Consider the following 17,649-nt stretch of genomic DNA (forward strand, 5'->3'; position numbering starts at 1 on the left):
TTATTGCAATCACTTTAGGTCACCTCCCAGTCTCCTCCCTAAAATAACCAGAGATTGCAAACCCTCAAGTGTAAAGGTGCATACACACAACGATTTTTTGAACGGTTATCGTTAAACGATATTCGTTTGAAAAAATCGTTCACTTTCTGAGTCAAACGATGAACGATGATTATTCATGTGCGTTCATGTTTGTAGTTTGTAGTTCAGTCAGACTTGTCAACTGAACGATTTTCATTAAGTTAATATGCAAAAATCGTTTGTAGTTCATAAAAATCGTTCATTACATTAAAATGAACATCGTAAATGAACAACTTTAGTAAACTATTTTAGTTCATTTTTTCAAGGTAGAAAATCATTTACTAAAATCGTTCATTAACTAAATCGTTGTGTGTGTATGCACCTTTAGCGATACCGTATGCAATTGCAAACAATATGGGACACTGGTTTCGTGCGTGCGCAGTAAGGGATTTCTGTACTTCTCATGTATGCGCGGTAGCAAACAATTGCACGACTGAGTAAACAATGGCACAGTGTCCATCTCTGAATCAGTCCCTCAGCTATAGCCAATATAATGGGTTTCCAGTGCATACAGGGGCACAGTGGCTGCCTAAACTTGTTGGTGAGAAGTCCTCTGTAAAAGGATTTGTATCACCGCAGTGATCATAGTAAGTGTAACCGATTTGTAACCATCCCAACATGACCCATTTCAGGAGGGACAAAATGCTCTGCTCCTGGACTTCCTTCTTAATTTCGAATTACCATCACCTGTGCTGAAACACCTTTCTTATAAATTGACTAGTTCAACACAGGTGATGGCAATCATAAATTAAGAGAGAAGACCAGTCCCTCCTGGAAATGGTTCATGTTGGGAGGTATGCGATTGTACTGCAGTGTCACTGATCCAGTACTGTACTGTTTATGGAGGAGTTGATCTGGTTGTTCACATGCTTCTGGTACGATTGACTTATCATACAGTAATACCAATGCAGTAATCACATTTGCATTTGGATGATGGAAAAATAGTTACTAAAGAATATTCATATTAATTTGTTTTTATTTTCATTAATCTTTGGAGATTAACACAATCTGAGATTAGAAACATTCTTGAAGAACCCTCACATTTTGTGAGGATTTCTGTCTGTGGGAGCAGGTGAGATAATTAATGACCCAGCAAAACAGATTAACACACTTGTGAGTGATTAAAGAACTGCACAAAACATGACCTGTTGGTACTTAAGAACCCCTGGTGTAAACAATTAGTGAAATGGTAATAAAAATTATTAATTATTTTTTTTTTATTTGAAATCAAACTATCTTTTAAAATCTAAACTACTAGATCAGTGGTTCTCAAAGTCGGTCCTTGGGACCCCACACAGTTCACATTTTACAGGTCACCGAGCAGGTGCACAGGTGTATTTATTACTCACTGACACATTTTACAGGTCACCGAGCAGGTGCACAGGTGTATTTATTACTCACTGACACATTTTACAGGTCACCGAGCAGGTGCACAGGTGTATTTATTACTCACTGACACATTTTAAAGATTCGCAGGTGGAGCTAATCATTTCACTTGTGATTCTGTGAGGATACCTGCAAAACATGCACTGTTTGGGGTCCTGAGGACCGAGTTTGAGAACCTGTGTACACTAGATCATAGGTTCTCAAACTCTGTTCTCAGGACCCCACACAGTGCATGTTTTCCAGGTCACAGTCACCAGTGAAATAATTTAGCTTCACCTGTGGATCTTTTTAAATGTGTAAAGTTACGGTGGCCATACATCAGAGACAGGTTTTTGCGATCCGGCGATTCGGTGGGAAGTGCCGGCGTTTCCGTGTAGAAACCTCGACCTTCCACCATCGATATTCTGCGATCCGTCGCCGGAACGCAGACATTCCCATGTTACATGTCAGCGATTTGATGATAGCGATAATTTTTTGATCGCGATAGTCAAATCGGCAAAATCCAACATGTTGGATTTCTGCGATAGCGGGCTGCAGCATCGCGGCAATCCATCGCTGATGGATGCGCCCCATTAGCTACACACTGTCAGATTTTTTTGATCGAGACAAGGAACCGGGATGATTTTTCGAAAAAAATTGAAGCCCCAATATCTGTGTTACACATTATGCAATTTTTTCCATAGAAGATACCGATTTGACAGGAGAACATGGGAAATATGGGCAGATAATTGAGAATGCACACACACTGCTCCATATCGGGACTATGAAGCTGAGATTTTCATTCTTGACCGACAGATCAGATAATGGAAGGAATGCGCTTGTGGATGTTTTCTAACAGTTTTATCGGTGAAACGCTGAAACGATTGCTCATACACACTATTATTCACAAATCGGCCCAATAATTGTATAGTGTGTAGCAGGGATGTGCAGTCAGGGGAGGCATATTCTGTGTCAAAAGTATCTGCTTTATATTCTAATCATTTTACAGTGTAAAATGTGTTTAGGGTTGCAGAGAGCAGTGCCTCCTGCTGTCTCAATGTGAACATGTGGCTGAAGAAGTCTATGCTGTAATGCAGGGCTCGACAAATCCCGGGGGCCAGGTCGCCATGGCTACCGGATTTTGCTGCCTGGCTACCGGATTTTGCAGGGAGGGGGGAAGCAGATCCTCATCAGCTCCCGTGGAGATTCGTGCCTATAGTATTGCGGTGTTCATATCATGCACAGGAGTGCATGTGCTGAGTGTCGCCTGCGTTGACTACTGTGCCTGTGTCCGTCCTGGCCTGCGCTGACTCCTCCTCTCCATCCTGGCCTGCTCTGATCCCTGCTGTCTGTCCCAGTCTACGCTGATCCTCCTGTACGTCCCGGCTCCTATCTCCAATGTATTGACCTCATCGCACTTCACTGGTATGTAGGTAGCTGCAGTGAGTAATGAATACACCTGTGCACCTGCTAGATTACCTGGAAAACATGCACTGTGTGGGGTCCTGAGCACCGAGTTTGAGAACCACTGTATTAGATTATTAAAAATGAAGAAGGTCGCTGTCTTTGTTCAAGAAACCATTTAGGTACACTTGCTATTTAATGGAGATGTTACCTCCTATAACGACTAGGTGGCTACTTAGCACTTTATTATGCAACCAGTCTTATAGGCACTATTACTTCTAACGACAGATTGCCCGATCCTCCAATCAGATCGGAAATGCCGATCCGATGGGTCGATGTTTGTCGATCCGTCGGGGGATCAGTGAAATGCTAAAAGTCACCGACTTGCAAATCAGAATCCTATTTTGATAGTCATCGGCAAGTCTGTGAAATCCAACATATTGGATTTCACCGATCCTCTGGCATCTGGGGATCGCTGAATTGCGACAATCAGTCATTGGTGTATGGGGGCCTTTTCCAATAATTATTCATGACACCTGCTAATATGTACTCGCTTTTGTGACAGATTATACCATCCATGAGCTGCTCCCAGAAATTACTGTTGCTTGTGCTACTACCACATTTTACATGTGAGAACATCAATATTTCTACTTCAGGGTCCATAGGGGTCCACAGGGTGACCTTGGGGTATAGCTGGATCCTGGATCCTCGGGCACCACGGAGTTAAAGCTTTTAGCTGCTCCCAGGATGCACTTGGGTCCAACCTCCCCTATACCCCGCCCCCGAGCCACAGGCACCTCAGTTTAAGATGGTGCCCGGCCGGAGTCGGGTCACCCTGCGGGGGGGGGGCTGCAGGAGCAGCCCCCTAAAGCTTTTTATTTAACTAGGTTAAATTTATTTTTACATTAGTTCTTTTCTCCAGAGCGGCAGCGCTAGGCTGTCTGTAAGACGCCCACGCTGCCGCTCCTTCTCCCTGCTGGCGCCGCGACGCCAGCACTGAACTGGGGATCGCGGCGGGGGAAGCCAGAGTCTGTGCTAGCCGGACTCTGGCTTCCCCCGGGACTGCTGCCGGAAGACGCCGGGGAGATCAGGTAAGCCGCGCACCGCTGATTAGCGGCGGTGCGGGGGTAATGCCTTTTATATGCAGTCCCATGCCCCCGGTCTAGGGGACAGACCGGGGGCGCTAGCGGTGGCGGCGGGCCCCCCCTCCATCGGAGGCATACCCCGCCAGACCACTAGACCACCAGGGTAATTAAGCGGCAAGCGGGATGCAACCTTGGGGGTTAAATATGCTAGCCAGGAGAGGAAGCCTTCCCTGTCAGCAGCTCCTCCCCTCAGCTCAGCGCGCCTTTCAGCTCGGAGTCTGGCGTCGCTGAGCTGCAGATACTCGGCCACTCCTCCTCTGAGGTCTCCAGCGGCCATTTTCTTACTGGCAGCGCAGATCTTCAGGGAGCACGCGGACCGGTCCCCCTGTGTACCTCTCCCCCGACAAGGACAGTGTACACAGCACTATAGCCCTCCCAGACACTGAATCTGGGCAGGTTGATTGTAGTGGAAAGGTGCAGTGAGTATATCTTCCTGCATGGTATGTGACTTTTGCTAGTGCTGCCTGTCTGTGTCTTTTTTCTACTTACTGTCAGCCTGTACCTATCCCTTTCCTTCTCCTACAAGCCCTACAGGTGTGCGGGGGAAGGGTGTTTCTACTGACCTCACCTATATAGATCACGTATTTGTGAGGTCCGTCACATACAGTTGTGTGCTACACGGTGCCATATTGTGGGCTGTTGTTCAGCACACTGGTGAGTGCGCACGTTTTCTTCCTAAGTCATGTCTGAGGAGGAGATTGAGCACTCCGGGGCTCCGGCATTGTTCTCCTGCAGGCGCTGTTCTGCAGGAGTGGATAGGGAGGATTTGTCACAGGACGGCCTGTGCGGACGGTGCCAGGCGGTCCCTGGTACGTCTAAACCTCCCATGTCGCAGGAGCCACCATGGGCGATGTTTTCCCAGGTGCTGGTGTCCATCGCGGACCGTCTGTCGGTCCCGACTGCCGCCCCTACTAGGGCGTTGCCCCAGCCTGCCATCCCCCATTCCCCGGGTGTCCCACAATTATTGCAGACTCCCCCGGGGTCTCAGCCTGTTGGTCCCTATGCGGGGTTGCCAATGTATATTCAGTCCACCCCTGTGGCACAGCCGGCTGTGGTGCCGTTTCAGGCTCCTGTGACAGCTCCTCCACCCTGGGTGGATGCGCTTTCCCACACTGTCCAAGATTTGGCGGCAGCATCTTCGGCTTTTCAGTTGATGTTGCGCAGTGACGTGCCCTCCAGGGCGTTTAAACGCTCAGTCATGGCACAGGCTGCGCATCTTTCGGATTCTGAGGGGTCCTCGGATGATGGTGAGGTGCAGGATGACTCAGATGCCTCAGTCCAGGAGGTAGACACTAAGTCTTCCATCAATGTGCGGGCTCTGGTTAAGGCGGTGCGGGCCATTCTTCTGATTGAGGATGAGGCACCCGCTCCCAAGTCAAGGTATCCTAGTTTTAAAAAAGCTAAGGTTACTTCTACAGCGTTCCCCTTGTCTGATCAGTTGACTGATCACATGGCAGTGGCCTGGCAGACGCCCAGTAAGCGTTTCCTGCCACAGAAATGCTTGGCGTCCAATTATCCATTCCCGGAAGCGCATTGTAAGAAATGGGAAACTCCGCCTGCAGTCGATTCCCATGTAACACGCCTCATCAGGAGTGCTACTTTGCCATTGCCGTCTATATCCTCGCTGAAGGATCCTACGGACAGGAAGGTGGAGACTTGTCTAAAGTCTATTCTCTCTCAGGGGCTGTAGCCCGGCCGTCCATGGCCATCTCCTGGGTGGCCAAGGCCATTGAGGGGTGGGCCAACGCCTTGGAGGACACGTTTACGGATGAATCTCCGGACGTCCAGAGGGCGTTGTTAGGACAGATGAGAGATGCCGCCTCCTACATTGGAGAAGCATCTTTGGATGCTAGCCTGTTGACCTCTAGGGTTTCGGCGGCAGCAGTGTCTGCTCGTAGATCCATTGTGGTTGCGGTCTTGGAGAGCAGACGCGGATTCAAAGAAAGGCTTGGAGGCCTTACCTTTTAATGGGGAATTACTATTTGGTCCGGACCTGGACAAAATAGTAGATACCCTGGCAAAATCCAAGTCAGCCTTCCTCCCTTCAGCTACTACACCTGCTAAGGTCCGGAGCTCGGCGTTTCGTTCCTTTCGGGTTCAGGGCAAGGCAAAGGGTCAGTCCTTCCCGAGGCAGTCCGCACCCAAGACCGCCTCAAAGCCAAAGAAGCAAGCCTGGAGTGCTAGGCGCCCTTCTTCCAAGCCAGAAGATAAGCCTTCTGCGTGATGGGACGGGCCTCCCTCTGGGGGACCCCAGAGTGGGAGGCCGACTTCTTCAATTCGCCCAGTGCTGGCACAATACCACCACGGATGCCTGGGTGCGAGAAGTGGTCTCCCAGGGGTACGCCCTGTCTTTTCGGCACAGGCCGCCTTGCCAGTTTTTTTGCACAAGTCCTTCTCAGGACAAAACCAAGGCCTTGCAGGTTCAGGAAGCCATAGAGGCCTTGCTGACAGCGGGGGTCATTATACCCGTACCACAGTCTCAACGTGGGATGGGGTATTACTCTACGCTGTTTCTGGTGCAGAAACCCAATGGCTCTCATCGCCCCATCCTCAATTTGAAGTCCCTGAACAGGTTTCTCAGGGTTCCCAAATTCAGGATGGAAACTTTGCGTTCCATCATACTGGCGATGGAACCGGGGGATTATATGGTCTCCCTGGATATCCAGGACGCCTACCTCCATGTGCCTATAGCAACATCGCACCAACGGTTTCTGCGGTTTGCTATTCTCCACAACCACTACCAATTCAGGGCTCTACCATTTGGTCTCTCCACGGCACCAAGGGTATTTACCAAGGTGATGGCGGTCATGGCGGCTCACCTTCGGAGCCAGGGGATACGGTTGCTACCGTATCTAGACGACCTCCTCTTGCTGGCAAGCTCCCCGGAGGTACTGATCCAGCATCTCCACCTGACGGTCGCTTGTCTACAGGCGCACGGCTGGTTGATCAACTGGAAGAAATCCTCCCTCATCCCATCACAACGGATGGTTCATTTGGGGGCCCTGCTGGACTCTCGTCAGCAATGGATTTTTCTGACTCCAGAGAAGGTCTCCTCCTTACAGCTGCGGATTCACAGTTGTCTGAGCAGTGGCAGAGTGTCGGTGCACTCAGCGATCAGAGTTTTGAGGTCCATGGTGTCGGCATTCGACATGGTGGAGTTTGCCCAGTTCCATTCCAGGCCCCTGCAGGGGCTGATTCTTTCGGAATGGAACGGATTGCCACACAGGATCCGCTCTCAGATGCTGGTGTTGTCCTCGGAGGTGCGTCTGTCCCTAGCCTGGTGGCTGCAGACAGCACATCTCCTGGAGGGGCACCCCTTTTGGATCCCGGAATGGGTTCTGCTCACGACAGATGCCAGTCTCCGGGGTTGGGGGGCGGTGACAGGCTCCTTGTCACTTCAGGGTCGTTGGTCGGCGGAGGAAGCGATTCTTCCCATCAACATCCTGGAACTGCGGGCAGTATACAGAGCCCTGCAGTCGTCCGGCACCGCTCTTCACGGAAGGGCCGTTCAGGTGCAGTGGCGTACATCAATCACCAGGGAGGGACTCGCAGTCGAGCTGCGATGTCGGAGGTGTCCCGCGTCCTGGCTTGGGCGGAGCGCTATCTTCCAGCTCTCTCGCCAGTTTTCATCCCAGGAGTCCTCAATTGGGAGGCAGACTTCCTCAGCCGTTACGATGTGCATCCCGGGGAATGGTCGCTTCATCCAGAGGTATTCCAACTACTCGTGGACAAGTGGGGGCTGCCAGAGCTGGACCTGATGGCGTCCCGTCACAATCACAAGCTGCCTGTGTACGGGTCAAGGACAAGGGACGCAGGCGCAAGTCTGATAGACGCGCTGTCAGTGAAATGGCTGTTTCAACTCACTTACTTGTTCCCTCCGATATCTCTGCTGCCTCGGGTCCTGCGCAAGTTCAAACAGGACGGAGGCACACTGATCCTGGTGGCCCCAGCGTGGCCCAGAAGGCCGTGGTACTCCGATCTGCGGAGCCTGTCCATCGACGCTCCGTACCTCCTACCTCAACGGCGGGACCTGTTGTCTCAGGGGCCCTGTCTTCACCCGGATCTGGGTCGACTATCTTTGACGGCGTGGCTCTTGAGACAGCCGTCCTGAGGTTTCGGGGCTTTTCTAGCTCCGTTATTACCACCATGCTGAGGGCGCGCAAGCCTGCTTCCGCGAGGATCTATCCCAGAGTGTGGCACACTTACTTTCAGTGGTGCGAGGCCAGAAACTATGATCCCCAGGTGTTCCGGGTTTCGCGTATTCTGGCTTTCCTTCAGTCGGGTTTGGACTTAGGATTACGTCTTTCTTCACTGAAGGTACATGTGTCTGCTCTGTCGGTGTGGTTCCAGCGCAGGATCGCTGCTATGCCGGACGTACACACCTTTTTCCAGGGTGTTTTGAGAATCCAGCCTCCCTTTGTGCCACCTGTGGCCCCGTGGGATTTGGCGGTGGTTCTTCGGGCCTTACAGGGTCCTCCTTTTGAGCCCTTGGAGTCAGTGGAGCTCAAGTGGCTAACTTTTAAACTGTTTTCCTCTTGGCAATTGCTTCTGCCAGGAGGGTTTCAGATTTGGGGGCGCTTTCTTGTCGTCCCCCTTTTCTGATTTTTCATCAGGACAGAGCGGTGCTTCGCACTCGTCCTGATTTCCTGCCTAAGGTGGTTTCCAGGTTCCACATTAATCAGGAAATTGTTGTACCAGCCTTTCAGTCACCTGATCTTTCGGCTGGGGAGACTTCCTTAGACGTTGTAAGGGCACTCCAGGTTTATGTGGACCGGACTAGTTCTGTGAGGAAGTCGGATTCTTTGTTTATCCTCTTTGGTTTTCACAAGAGGGGTTGGCCTGCCAACAAATAGACTCTAGCCCGTTGACTTCGTTCTGTTATTATTGAGGCTTATATGCAGGAGGGTTTACCTGTTCCAGCCTCTGTTAAGGCTCATTCCACTCGGTCCGTGGGCCCTTCTTGGGCTGCTAGCCGTGGCGCCTCTGCTGTTCAGCTCTGTAAGGCGGCCACCTGGTCTTCCATTCAGACCTTTTTGAGGTTCTATGCGTTTGACACCTTTGCCTCTCAGGATGCATCCTTTGGGCGCCGGGTTCTCCTATCAGCACAGGAGCGTCCCCGCCCTTAGTTGGACTGCTTTGGGACATCCCCAAGGTCACCCTGTGGACCCCTATGGACCCTGAAGTAGAAAACAAGAGATATGGTAAGAACTTACCTTTGTTATCTCTGTTTCTACGAAGTCCATAGGGTCCACAGGGCGCCCGCCCTGACGCACCTGGCTTCATATGGGCTCTGTGACTGGTCACCGGTTTTCCGTCTCCCATTTCTGTGAGTATGGTTCTTGTGTGTTCCAGTCTTCCTTCTCTCTGTTTAGTCTCCTCCTCCGGCCTGGGCTGCTTACCAACTGAGGTGCCTGTGGCTCGGGGGCGGGGTATAGGGGAGGTTGGACCCAAGTGCATCCTGGGAGCAGCTAAAAGCTTTAACTCCGTGGTGCCCGAGGATCCAGGATCCAGCTATACCCCAAGGTCACCCTGTGGACCCTATGGACTTCGTAGAAACAGAGATAACAAAGGTAAGTTCTTACCATATCTCTTGTTATTACATAGCATCACCTTTTCAATAATGAGGTTCTAGAGCACCTATCACATACACAGTACAGGCAGCCATTTTGTGATTTGGGAACTGCATGAAAATGTAACTCGCGTCTCCACTGCATTTAGGAAGCTGTTGTGTTTTTTACATCTGATAAAAAATAAATACAATTTACTCAACAGCATGCAACTATTTAAACAAAATGAATAAGTTTTACTTCAGCACTGTTTTTATCATGTGTTGAAAGCATTCATTGTTATATTGTAGGCATGAATCTCTTCCTGAATGGTATTAGTGATGAGATGCGACAGAAACATAGAGAGCAACTGTTTGCGGTCAGCCGTTCAGAATTGATTGATGTTGCCGGCAGGTGAGTTTGTCCCTTCAAACCGATGGTGTGTAGCAGCTTTTTATGCACCTGTCATGAGGTTAACCAATGGTCCTATCGATGAGTGCCAGCCCCCACTCAAGCCTGTAGTAACTTCTGACCATTGACCAGCAAGTTATAGATTGGGCCCTAGCCATCGGCTGTATGAAAACACCAGTCTGATATTTTATGACCTAATGCATAATCTGAGATGCATTAACAGAATGGTGAGCAACTGAAATGTGGCCACATGTGAAGCTTCTGATAAACATCACACTGTATACCATCCAAACAGATAATTGATGCTTCGTGTGAGGGTTCTCTTACTATCCAATATTAATCCTCCACTTATTTGTAGCTGGTTGCGTCATAATTTAGTGAGGGAACAATTGATAATATATTCTAACTGGAAAATGTTTGTGTCCGCATAACACTACATGTAGTAATTTTTAGAATCTGAGTTTTGACATTCAAGAGTACTTTGCATCTTTGTGGCCAGACACATTTTAGCATTATTTCTATGTGCTGGTCGAACAACAATACATTTTTATTTGCTTGGGTATCAGAATGAAAATATATATATACCACTTAACCCCAAGCAAGCAGCGGCACTCGGTGTAATTTCAATGGAAACAAACTTGTATTAGGTTCATCACAGACATGACTTCCGACTTTCGGGGCTAAGACACCCCTTTGTCAAGGTGAAGAGACAAAGGGGCGTCTTAGCCCCGAAACATTGGAAATCATGTTTGTGATGTAACCTAATACAAGTTTGTTTCCATTGAAATTACACCGAGTTCCACTGCTTGCTTGGGGTTAAGTGGTTTTAATTGTGCCAGAAGGTACCCGGGGGACTGTGCTACAGTTGTGGGAGTGCCAGACTGTTGGATATATTTATTATAATATATATAATTTTTTTATTTTTTTTCTTCTTCTTAAACATCTGAATAGATGACTATGGTAGCAAATATCAGCTTCAATGTTTTATACTCGTGACTATTTTGAAACCATTATTGAACCCCTAGTACTGCATCCTTAAATGTGTTCCCTTCATTAATTTCATGACTTGTGCATTATTTTCCCCTGTTGGGGAAAGTTGTTGAGGCTATAAAGAGTGTGTTTTACTGAGAGAGCTATTCTTGGGTTTCCCCAGTAGCTTTCTCTCCTGTAAGGTGCCCCAAAGATAGTAGATTACCCGGGGGATACAGGATGTGGTAGTACAGGTACTGCATGATTTATACATGTGATTTGGTTATTAACCGCTACTGGCAATCTCTCTAATCCAGAGATGTCTATGGCCAATCCAGGTGTTCAGGTGTAAAGCCCATGCACGCCATCATAAAAATTGGTTATATTATAATCTTCTTGGCATGTGTTACATGTGCTTTCTCTTATAGGTATCTCGCTATTGGTCAATGCACCCATGGTGCGGCTATTTTGGGGCCTGAAAATGCAGGTGTTGCAAAAGATCCATCCTGGATCATTAGATGAGATTATTCTTCATGAAGAAGATGGAATTCCTATGAAAATATTTGAAATATATTCGTCCTATTAAAGGATATCTATTTATAAATGATTATGAAGTTGTCATAGATTTATTTTTTAAACTTAACATTTCTCATAATGCTAAACAATAAATCTCTCCAAACAAACTGCATTTATGTATTTTGTTTTTTTTGTACATATAATCTGAGGCTTCTACACAAATAAGCAGTTTCCTCCTGGGCTGCCGATACAATGCCACACATCCAGATCTATAAACAAAGCAAATTCCCCAACATATGCGTGATCATATGTACTGTATATATTTTTGGGTTTTCTTTAAGTTCAAAACTTATAAATACACTTTTAGGTAAACATAATTCTGCAAAATGTCAAAGCTCCTCCCTTTATGTCAGTCACCGGGTTATTTGTGGGCTGTTCGAGTGTGTACTTATCTGGGAAAGGCCGGTTTCCACTCAACCAGCTAAAATTAGCATTTGGCAGTGTCTCGGGCAGCTCCTGAATGTTGTCATCTGCATCCTGTTCCTTACTACTTTAATAGACTATGCCAGTGTTGGCTAACCTTGACACTCCAGCTGTTATGGAATGCTAAAACTGTGGCAGGGCATGCTGGGATATATAGTTCCACAACAGCTGGAGTGTCAAGGTTAGCCAACACTGGACTATGCTGTCCCTTTAATGAACATTATACTGCATTGGCAGTTACCCAATGGATTATGTTTATTTTGCCATTCGCCTATGCAATGTAGTGGTCTGTGGGCCTGATTCAGAGCTGAACGCTCTGACCAGAGCGCTCGCTCTGAATCCAGGGCCCTCCTACCTGTTTTTGGAGCGTCCTCATGGACGCTTGCATAGCTGTGGGTTACCACCCACAGCTATAGCGAGCGTCCATGATATCGCGACCATCGGGCTTGCGACGAGACCCTGCGGTAGGGACTCGCTTCCGCAAGCCCAGGAGTGATTTTGGCTCTATCAGAGCCAAAGTCACTCCCACTGACATCATTACTGATGTCAGTGGGGCCGGACTCAGATGGTAGGCGTTCCCATGGGAACGCCTCCGTCTGGCAGCCACGCCCCTGGCACGCCCACCAAAGGGGGCGTGCTGTCACTCACCATCGACAGCACGCCCCCTTTTGGTGCGAGACCCCGAGCGACGTATTTCTCGTCACTCGCCGGGTCTCGCGCATGCGCACGACGGCGCTCCCTCCGTCGTGCGCATGCGCATTCCCCGAACATCGACCCGCTTGCGAGCGAACTTCCCTCGCGAGCGGGTCTGAATGACCCCTGTGTTCCCATTTCTAACTCCATGGCTGCCATAGCGTATGGGTTAGCACCTTCATAGAAACAGGAAAATTAGAAACACCTGTGTGCTTGTGGTGACATTTGTGGTCTAGTGTTTGGGGGGTGTCTAAATTTCATGTTGTGGAAATTTGAAGAAAGAGTAAAGCTGGGCATGCACTATACCAGTGGTTCCCAAACTGTGTGCCGTGGCACCCCGGGGTGCATTAGCTTGGTGGTCCAGCACCAAATCAAATTATTTATTATCAATGTAATGTAAATATGTGGACAAACAGAAGTGCAGACCTGTTCCCCAACACATAACTGAACCTAAGGATTACAGGTAAGCACAATTTACTTAATGAGAAATTCAGTAAAAAAAATGATTAACAAACTTTTGACCTATGGGTGCCTTGAAAACAATACTGACACTCGAGGGCGCCGTGATTCAAAAAAGTTTGGAAACCTCTGCACTATACAGTTTTCTGTCAGATAACTGTCCAATCTGGCTGGTTGGAATGAAAACCTGGTAATGTATGGGAACAAATGACAGTCAATCATATGGTTTTAAACACTGAAAAAAGGACAAAAAAAATTGTTCAAATTGGTTAAATTCATTTGTTTAAACCAATTTGTCTGAACAACCATTTTGGCTATTTTCCAGTGTTTGTGAGCAAATGGACGATTGTCATTTGCTCCCATACATTACCAGGTTTTCATTCCAACCAGCTAGATTGGACAGATATCTGACAGAAAATTGTTTAGTGGATGGCCAACTTGAGGCTTTAGGGGCTTTTTAGGATGAGTGATGGGGAGCATCGACATTAATGGTACAGGTTGAGTCTTCCATATTTATCCAAAATTCTTGGGACCAGGGGTATTATGGATAACGGAATATTCCGTATTTTGTAATAATTGCATACCATAATGAGATATCTTGAGAATAGGACATAAATATACACTCAGAATGCATTTATGTATTATATACACCTTATACACACAACCTGCAGGTAATTTTATACAATACTGTCAATAATTGTGTGGCTGAAACAAAGTTTTTGTACAGAAATGAAATTCATTTATGTTTCATATACACCTTATACATATATAGCCTGAAGGTAATTTTATGCAATATTTTTAATAATTTGTGCCTTAGACAAAGTTTGTGCACATTGAACAATCAAAAATCAAAGGTTTCATTATCTGAGTCATGCCAAAATTATTCCGTATTTCGGAATATTTGGATATGGGAGACTCGACCTGTAATGTGTGGTCCTTTTAGGGGTTGGTAGACCCTTGAAATGCCAGGTTGCTCGTAATCATTTTAGATAAATCTTCAGTGATATCCACAAAAATATCTAACCCTTCATATTGCTTTGCAACAGTACTTTATTTTTACATTACATCCACGTATCCTGTAACATCACTGAGGGAAAAATAAACAGAAAATGCACATATATATGTGGATTCAATACAAAGTGTGACAAACCTATAACTTACACACAACATACACAACATTTTAACCCATTCATATCTGTGGCAAAATACGTATTATGAAATTAAATAAAACTATTTCAGAGTGAGCGCTGTGTTTATAGATCTTTCTTATAATTTTCTCTTATATATTTATATATATATTTTATCTGTTACTAAACATTTCTCAGGTTTCAGACATAACCTGCATAGGAAATTTGTGTGGAAATAAAGTGCTGGAACAATATAATTTAAATTACAAAAGATAAAAGTGGCGATTCTATTGCGGTAAAGCACACAACGAGGATAGACTATGGCTAGACATGATGTTGGGCTTTAGATGGCTCCGGCCTCTGATTCTTTTGGTCTGCGCACATGAACGTGTTCCAGCTGCCCAGCATCTGAAATGTCGTAGCTGGTCTTGTACTTGGCCAGGATTTTCATGAGTGGTCGCAGCTTCAGCCACCACTGCTCCCTTGGAATCCTGTGTCTGGTGGGCGGGAGGAATGATACATCGTCATTGTCCTATACACTCAGAAACCTATACATGCAGGTTCACTATTACAGATTTATATAAGAACATTAAAGGTAACAGATTTAGAAGAGCAGTACATAAACTGTAACTAAAGCTGGGTAAACACTATATGATATATCGTCCATATAGTGTGAATCAGAACGACTATCGTAAAGTGTGTACCCTGAAAACCACCCAATTTATTGTACGATTAAGTGGGTGGTAGCGTATTCCCATGTGATGTGCTGCACATTAGATGGGACGATGCTACGGACGATTCGGTAAAGTTTACATTAGACATGTAATGATATATCGCATCACCATACACACTGCACGATATGCTGTACAATGGTTTGATATGTTGTTACATCGCGCAAATGGGTTGCCTGTCTGTCCAAGTGTGTACCCAGCTTTCGTGTGACGCAGGGACTGAACAGCTGGGCCCCATAGCAAATCTATGGGCCCTGGCAATGCTGTTATAGCTTCCTGTGCCCTCTGAAAAAAGCAGAGTAGGTTTCTTAAAATGAAGGTTTGATGTGTGCACTGCTCAGAGGGCTCTGCTGTTTTCATAGAGTAGGACCTTGTGGAGTGCAGTGGGTGCCTGGGTAAGAGGAGCGTGGAAGCCTCAGAAGAGGGTCACCTACAGGCTCTGTAGTGGCATTACTGATGGTAGTTATTCTGATGCTGTAATTGCTCATTTACAGTGAGTTGCTCATTGTCTGAATACGAAAAAAATGTAAGTACTAGATGGGACTTGTCCTGCCTTTAATGGAATTAGAAACATGCTGTGAACCAGTAAAAATTACAAACTTGTAATAATGTGAAGCTTACTAGAATCTAAATTACAGATTTTTTTAAAATATAACACAAAATAATGAAAATACAATGGCAATATACACTGGAGACATTTATGCTTTGCACCTGTATGATCTCCTATGGGTACTAATTGGTGTTATAAATCATTCTATGTGCACTAGAGTGTCCCATTTCAATGCACTTTTCTAAAAAAAAAAAAGGGATTAGGTACTTTTTACCAAGTCCTTTGAGTTAAGTGCATTGTACAGAAACTGTTTGGAAGATGTAGTTGACTAAACATTCTATGGAGGTTTCTGATTAATATGTTGGCATTATATAAAGGTTAATAAACAATTGCTAGTGCAGCCAAGCACCTAAGGTCATTGCTCATTGCCATCTGCTGGAAATGACCAGTGTGTGTAAAACCGTTTAGACACTGGACCAATGTAAATGATTACACAGCACTTAACAAAGAATGTTTCATGTGTTGGTGCTATGTAAAAGAATGTGAAAGTCAATTTAATCCAGATATTATCCAACATCTGTAAAAAAAACAAAAAACTGCAATGTTGTGAGTCTATGGTTCCGCTGTGGGAATTGGGACACTGAAGCCATGTTCCTTGCGGTAAAACATGTCTCTGAAATGGAGCGACATGCCTGCGCTCTTTGCCGCCACTCCCCATTACCTTCCCCAAACGCCCCCTGACTGTCAATCACACTTACTTGAAATCTGTTTCATCCTGGAGTTGCATAACTGGTTGGAAGAGGAGAGCACGTCTGCGCATACCTAACAGGCACACACTGTCCTCTGTGTTAGCAAATACTCTGCCTGGAAGTGGTAGGAAAAGGTTAATTAGCACAGGACTGTTCTCAGCATTTGCTTGAACCATAATTGCATTAATGTAAAGGGTTTATTATATGCTGTAAACCAGTTATCCTTAGAGTGTGAGACATTTGCTACAACATGTGAAAAGATTAGGGACATTCACAAACATCTCAATTTGTGCGAGACCTGTAAATTCAGACATCTACATTACAATTTAGAACTAATAATATCTGATGCTCTAGAGCCGAATAGACAAATCTTTAAGCAAATTAATCTCTTTGCTTCTCAATTACTGTAACCATTAGCAGAGTTTGTATTCCTGTAGGGAAAGTAAAAAGCTGAGCCTCCACCTCCGATATATTATCCTTTATGACTTTTAGTGAATGATTGGTAGTGTTTCTCTTTGCAGCAAGATCATGCCATACCACTACAAGCTATGAGTCACTACTAAGGAACCAAATACATCAGCAGCATTATCAACCAATCGCCAACTACAACCACTGTCACAATGGTAGCCAGTAATTCTACGTTTTATCAATTACATTCTCTAAAATGATAGACAGAAGCTGATTGGTTGCTATGGGAAACTTCTCCACTTGATCACTTTAGGAGGCTTGATACATCTCCCCCCCTAAAGGTGCATATCCAGTTGCAGATCTTGGAACGACCGTACGATTACAACATTGTTATCGTACAGTAATTCCTCTTCCCCTGTAGTGCCTACACTGAACGATATGTCGTTCAGTGCAGGCACCCTTCCTCATCCCCCAATCTGTCGTTATCGCCAGATTGACCAGCATGTTCAGGCGATGATTGATGTCGAAAACGACCAGCGGGGCGCGCATCGCTGGTCATTTCACATTTTCATGCCCAATTGGTGCAACGATTAATGAGCGATTGAACAAAAATGATGTCGTTATCGTTCAATCAGCAAGTGGATACGCGGCTTAAGTCACTGAAGGGACTGTTGAATGTACAGTGAGATAGGAGGAACTAGGGTACTGGTACAATTTTTCTCTTATTTACTATATATTATGGAGTTTAAAAATATTTACACCGAGAAATATAGAAACATTACCTTCCTCTAAGTATCCAGAGTAGCCATCAAAGTACAGACAATATAGAAGCAAAAAAGAAAGTATATTTAGCTAATTAAATTTACTACAGTCTAAAAGCTAGCTGCATGCACTGTGTGCAAAGCGGATTTGCAAAACATCAATGAGAAGCGAAGTGTAGCGGGCACAATCTGCTCAGTGTGTGTTTTAACATGGTTATACAGTATAAAATACAGTCACAGAGGCAATAATATGT

At 46.0% G+C, this 17,649-nt stretch overlaps 2 protein-coding genes across 5 annotated transcripts in view; one reads left to right on the forward strand and one right to left on the reverse strand.

Moving 5' to 3' along the window:
• PITRM1 (pitrilysin metallopeptidase 1) overlaps positions 1-11,579 on the forward strand; it is a 92,734-nt gene extending 81,155 nt beyond the window's left edge. Inside the window, exons 26-27 of the mRNA XM_088462711.1 lie at positions 9,850-9,952; positions 11,347-11,579. Coding sequence (XP_088318837.1) covers positions 9,850-9,952; positions 11,347-11,440 — 197 coding nt within the window. The 3' untranslated portion in view covers positions 11,441-11,579. The remainder of the gene's footprint in view (positions 1-9,849; positions 9,953-11,346) is intronic.
• A 2,252-nt stretch (positions 11,580-13,831) lies between these two features.
• The window catches only part of PFKP (phosphofructokinase, platelet), a 118,516-nt gene continuing 114,698 nt past the window's right edge, over positions 13,832-17,649 (reverse strand). Inside the window, exons 22-23 of one of the 4 annotated variants that reach the window (XM_088462716.1) lie at positions 16,236-16,341; positions 13,832-14,693 (exon numbers count right to left, since the gene is read on the reverse strand). In XM_088462716.1, coding sequence (XP_088318842.1) covers positions 14,540-14,693; positions 16,236-16,341 — 260 coding nt within the window. In that variant the 3' untranslated portion in view covers positions 13,832-14,539. The remainder of the gene's footprint in view (positions 14,694-16,235; positions 16,342-17,649) is intronic. The other 3 variants (XM_088462714.1, XM_088462713.1, XM_088462715.1) reach the window with 3 other exon arrangements.

This window comes from Taudactylus pleione, unplaced genomic scaffold, assembly GCF_031769625.1.
Source record: "Taudactylus pleione unplaced genomic scaffold, aTauple2 ptg000053l, whole genome shotgun sequence".
Taxonomy (NCBI): domain Eukaryota; kingdom Metazoa; phylum Chordata; class Amphibia; order Anura; family Myobatrachidae; genus Taudactylus; species Taudactylus pleione.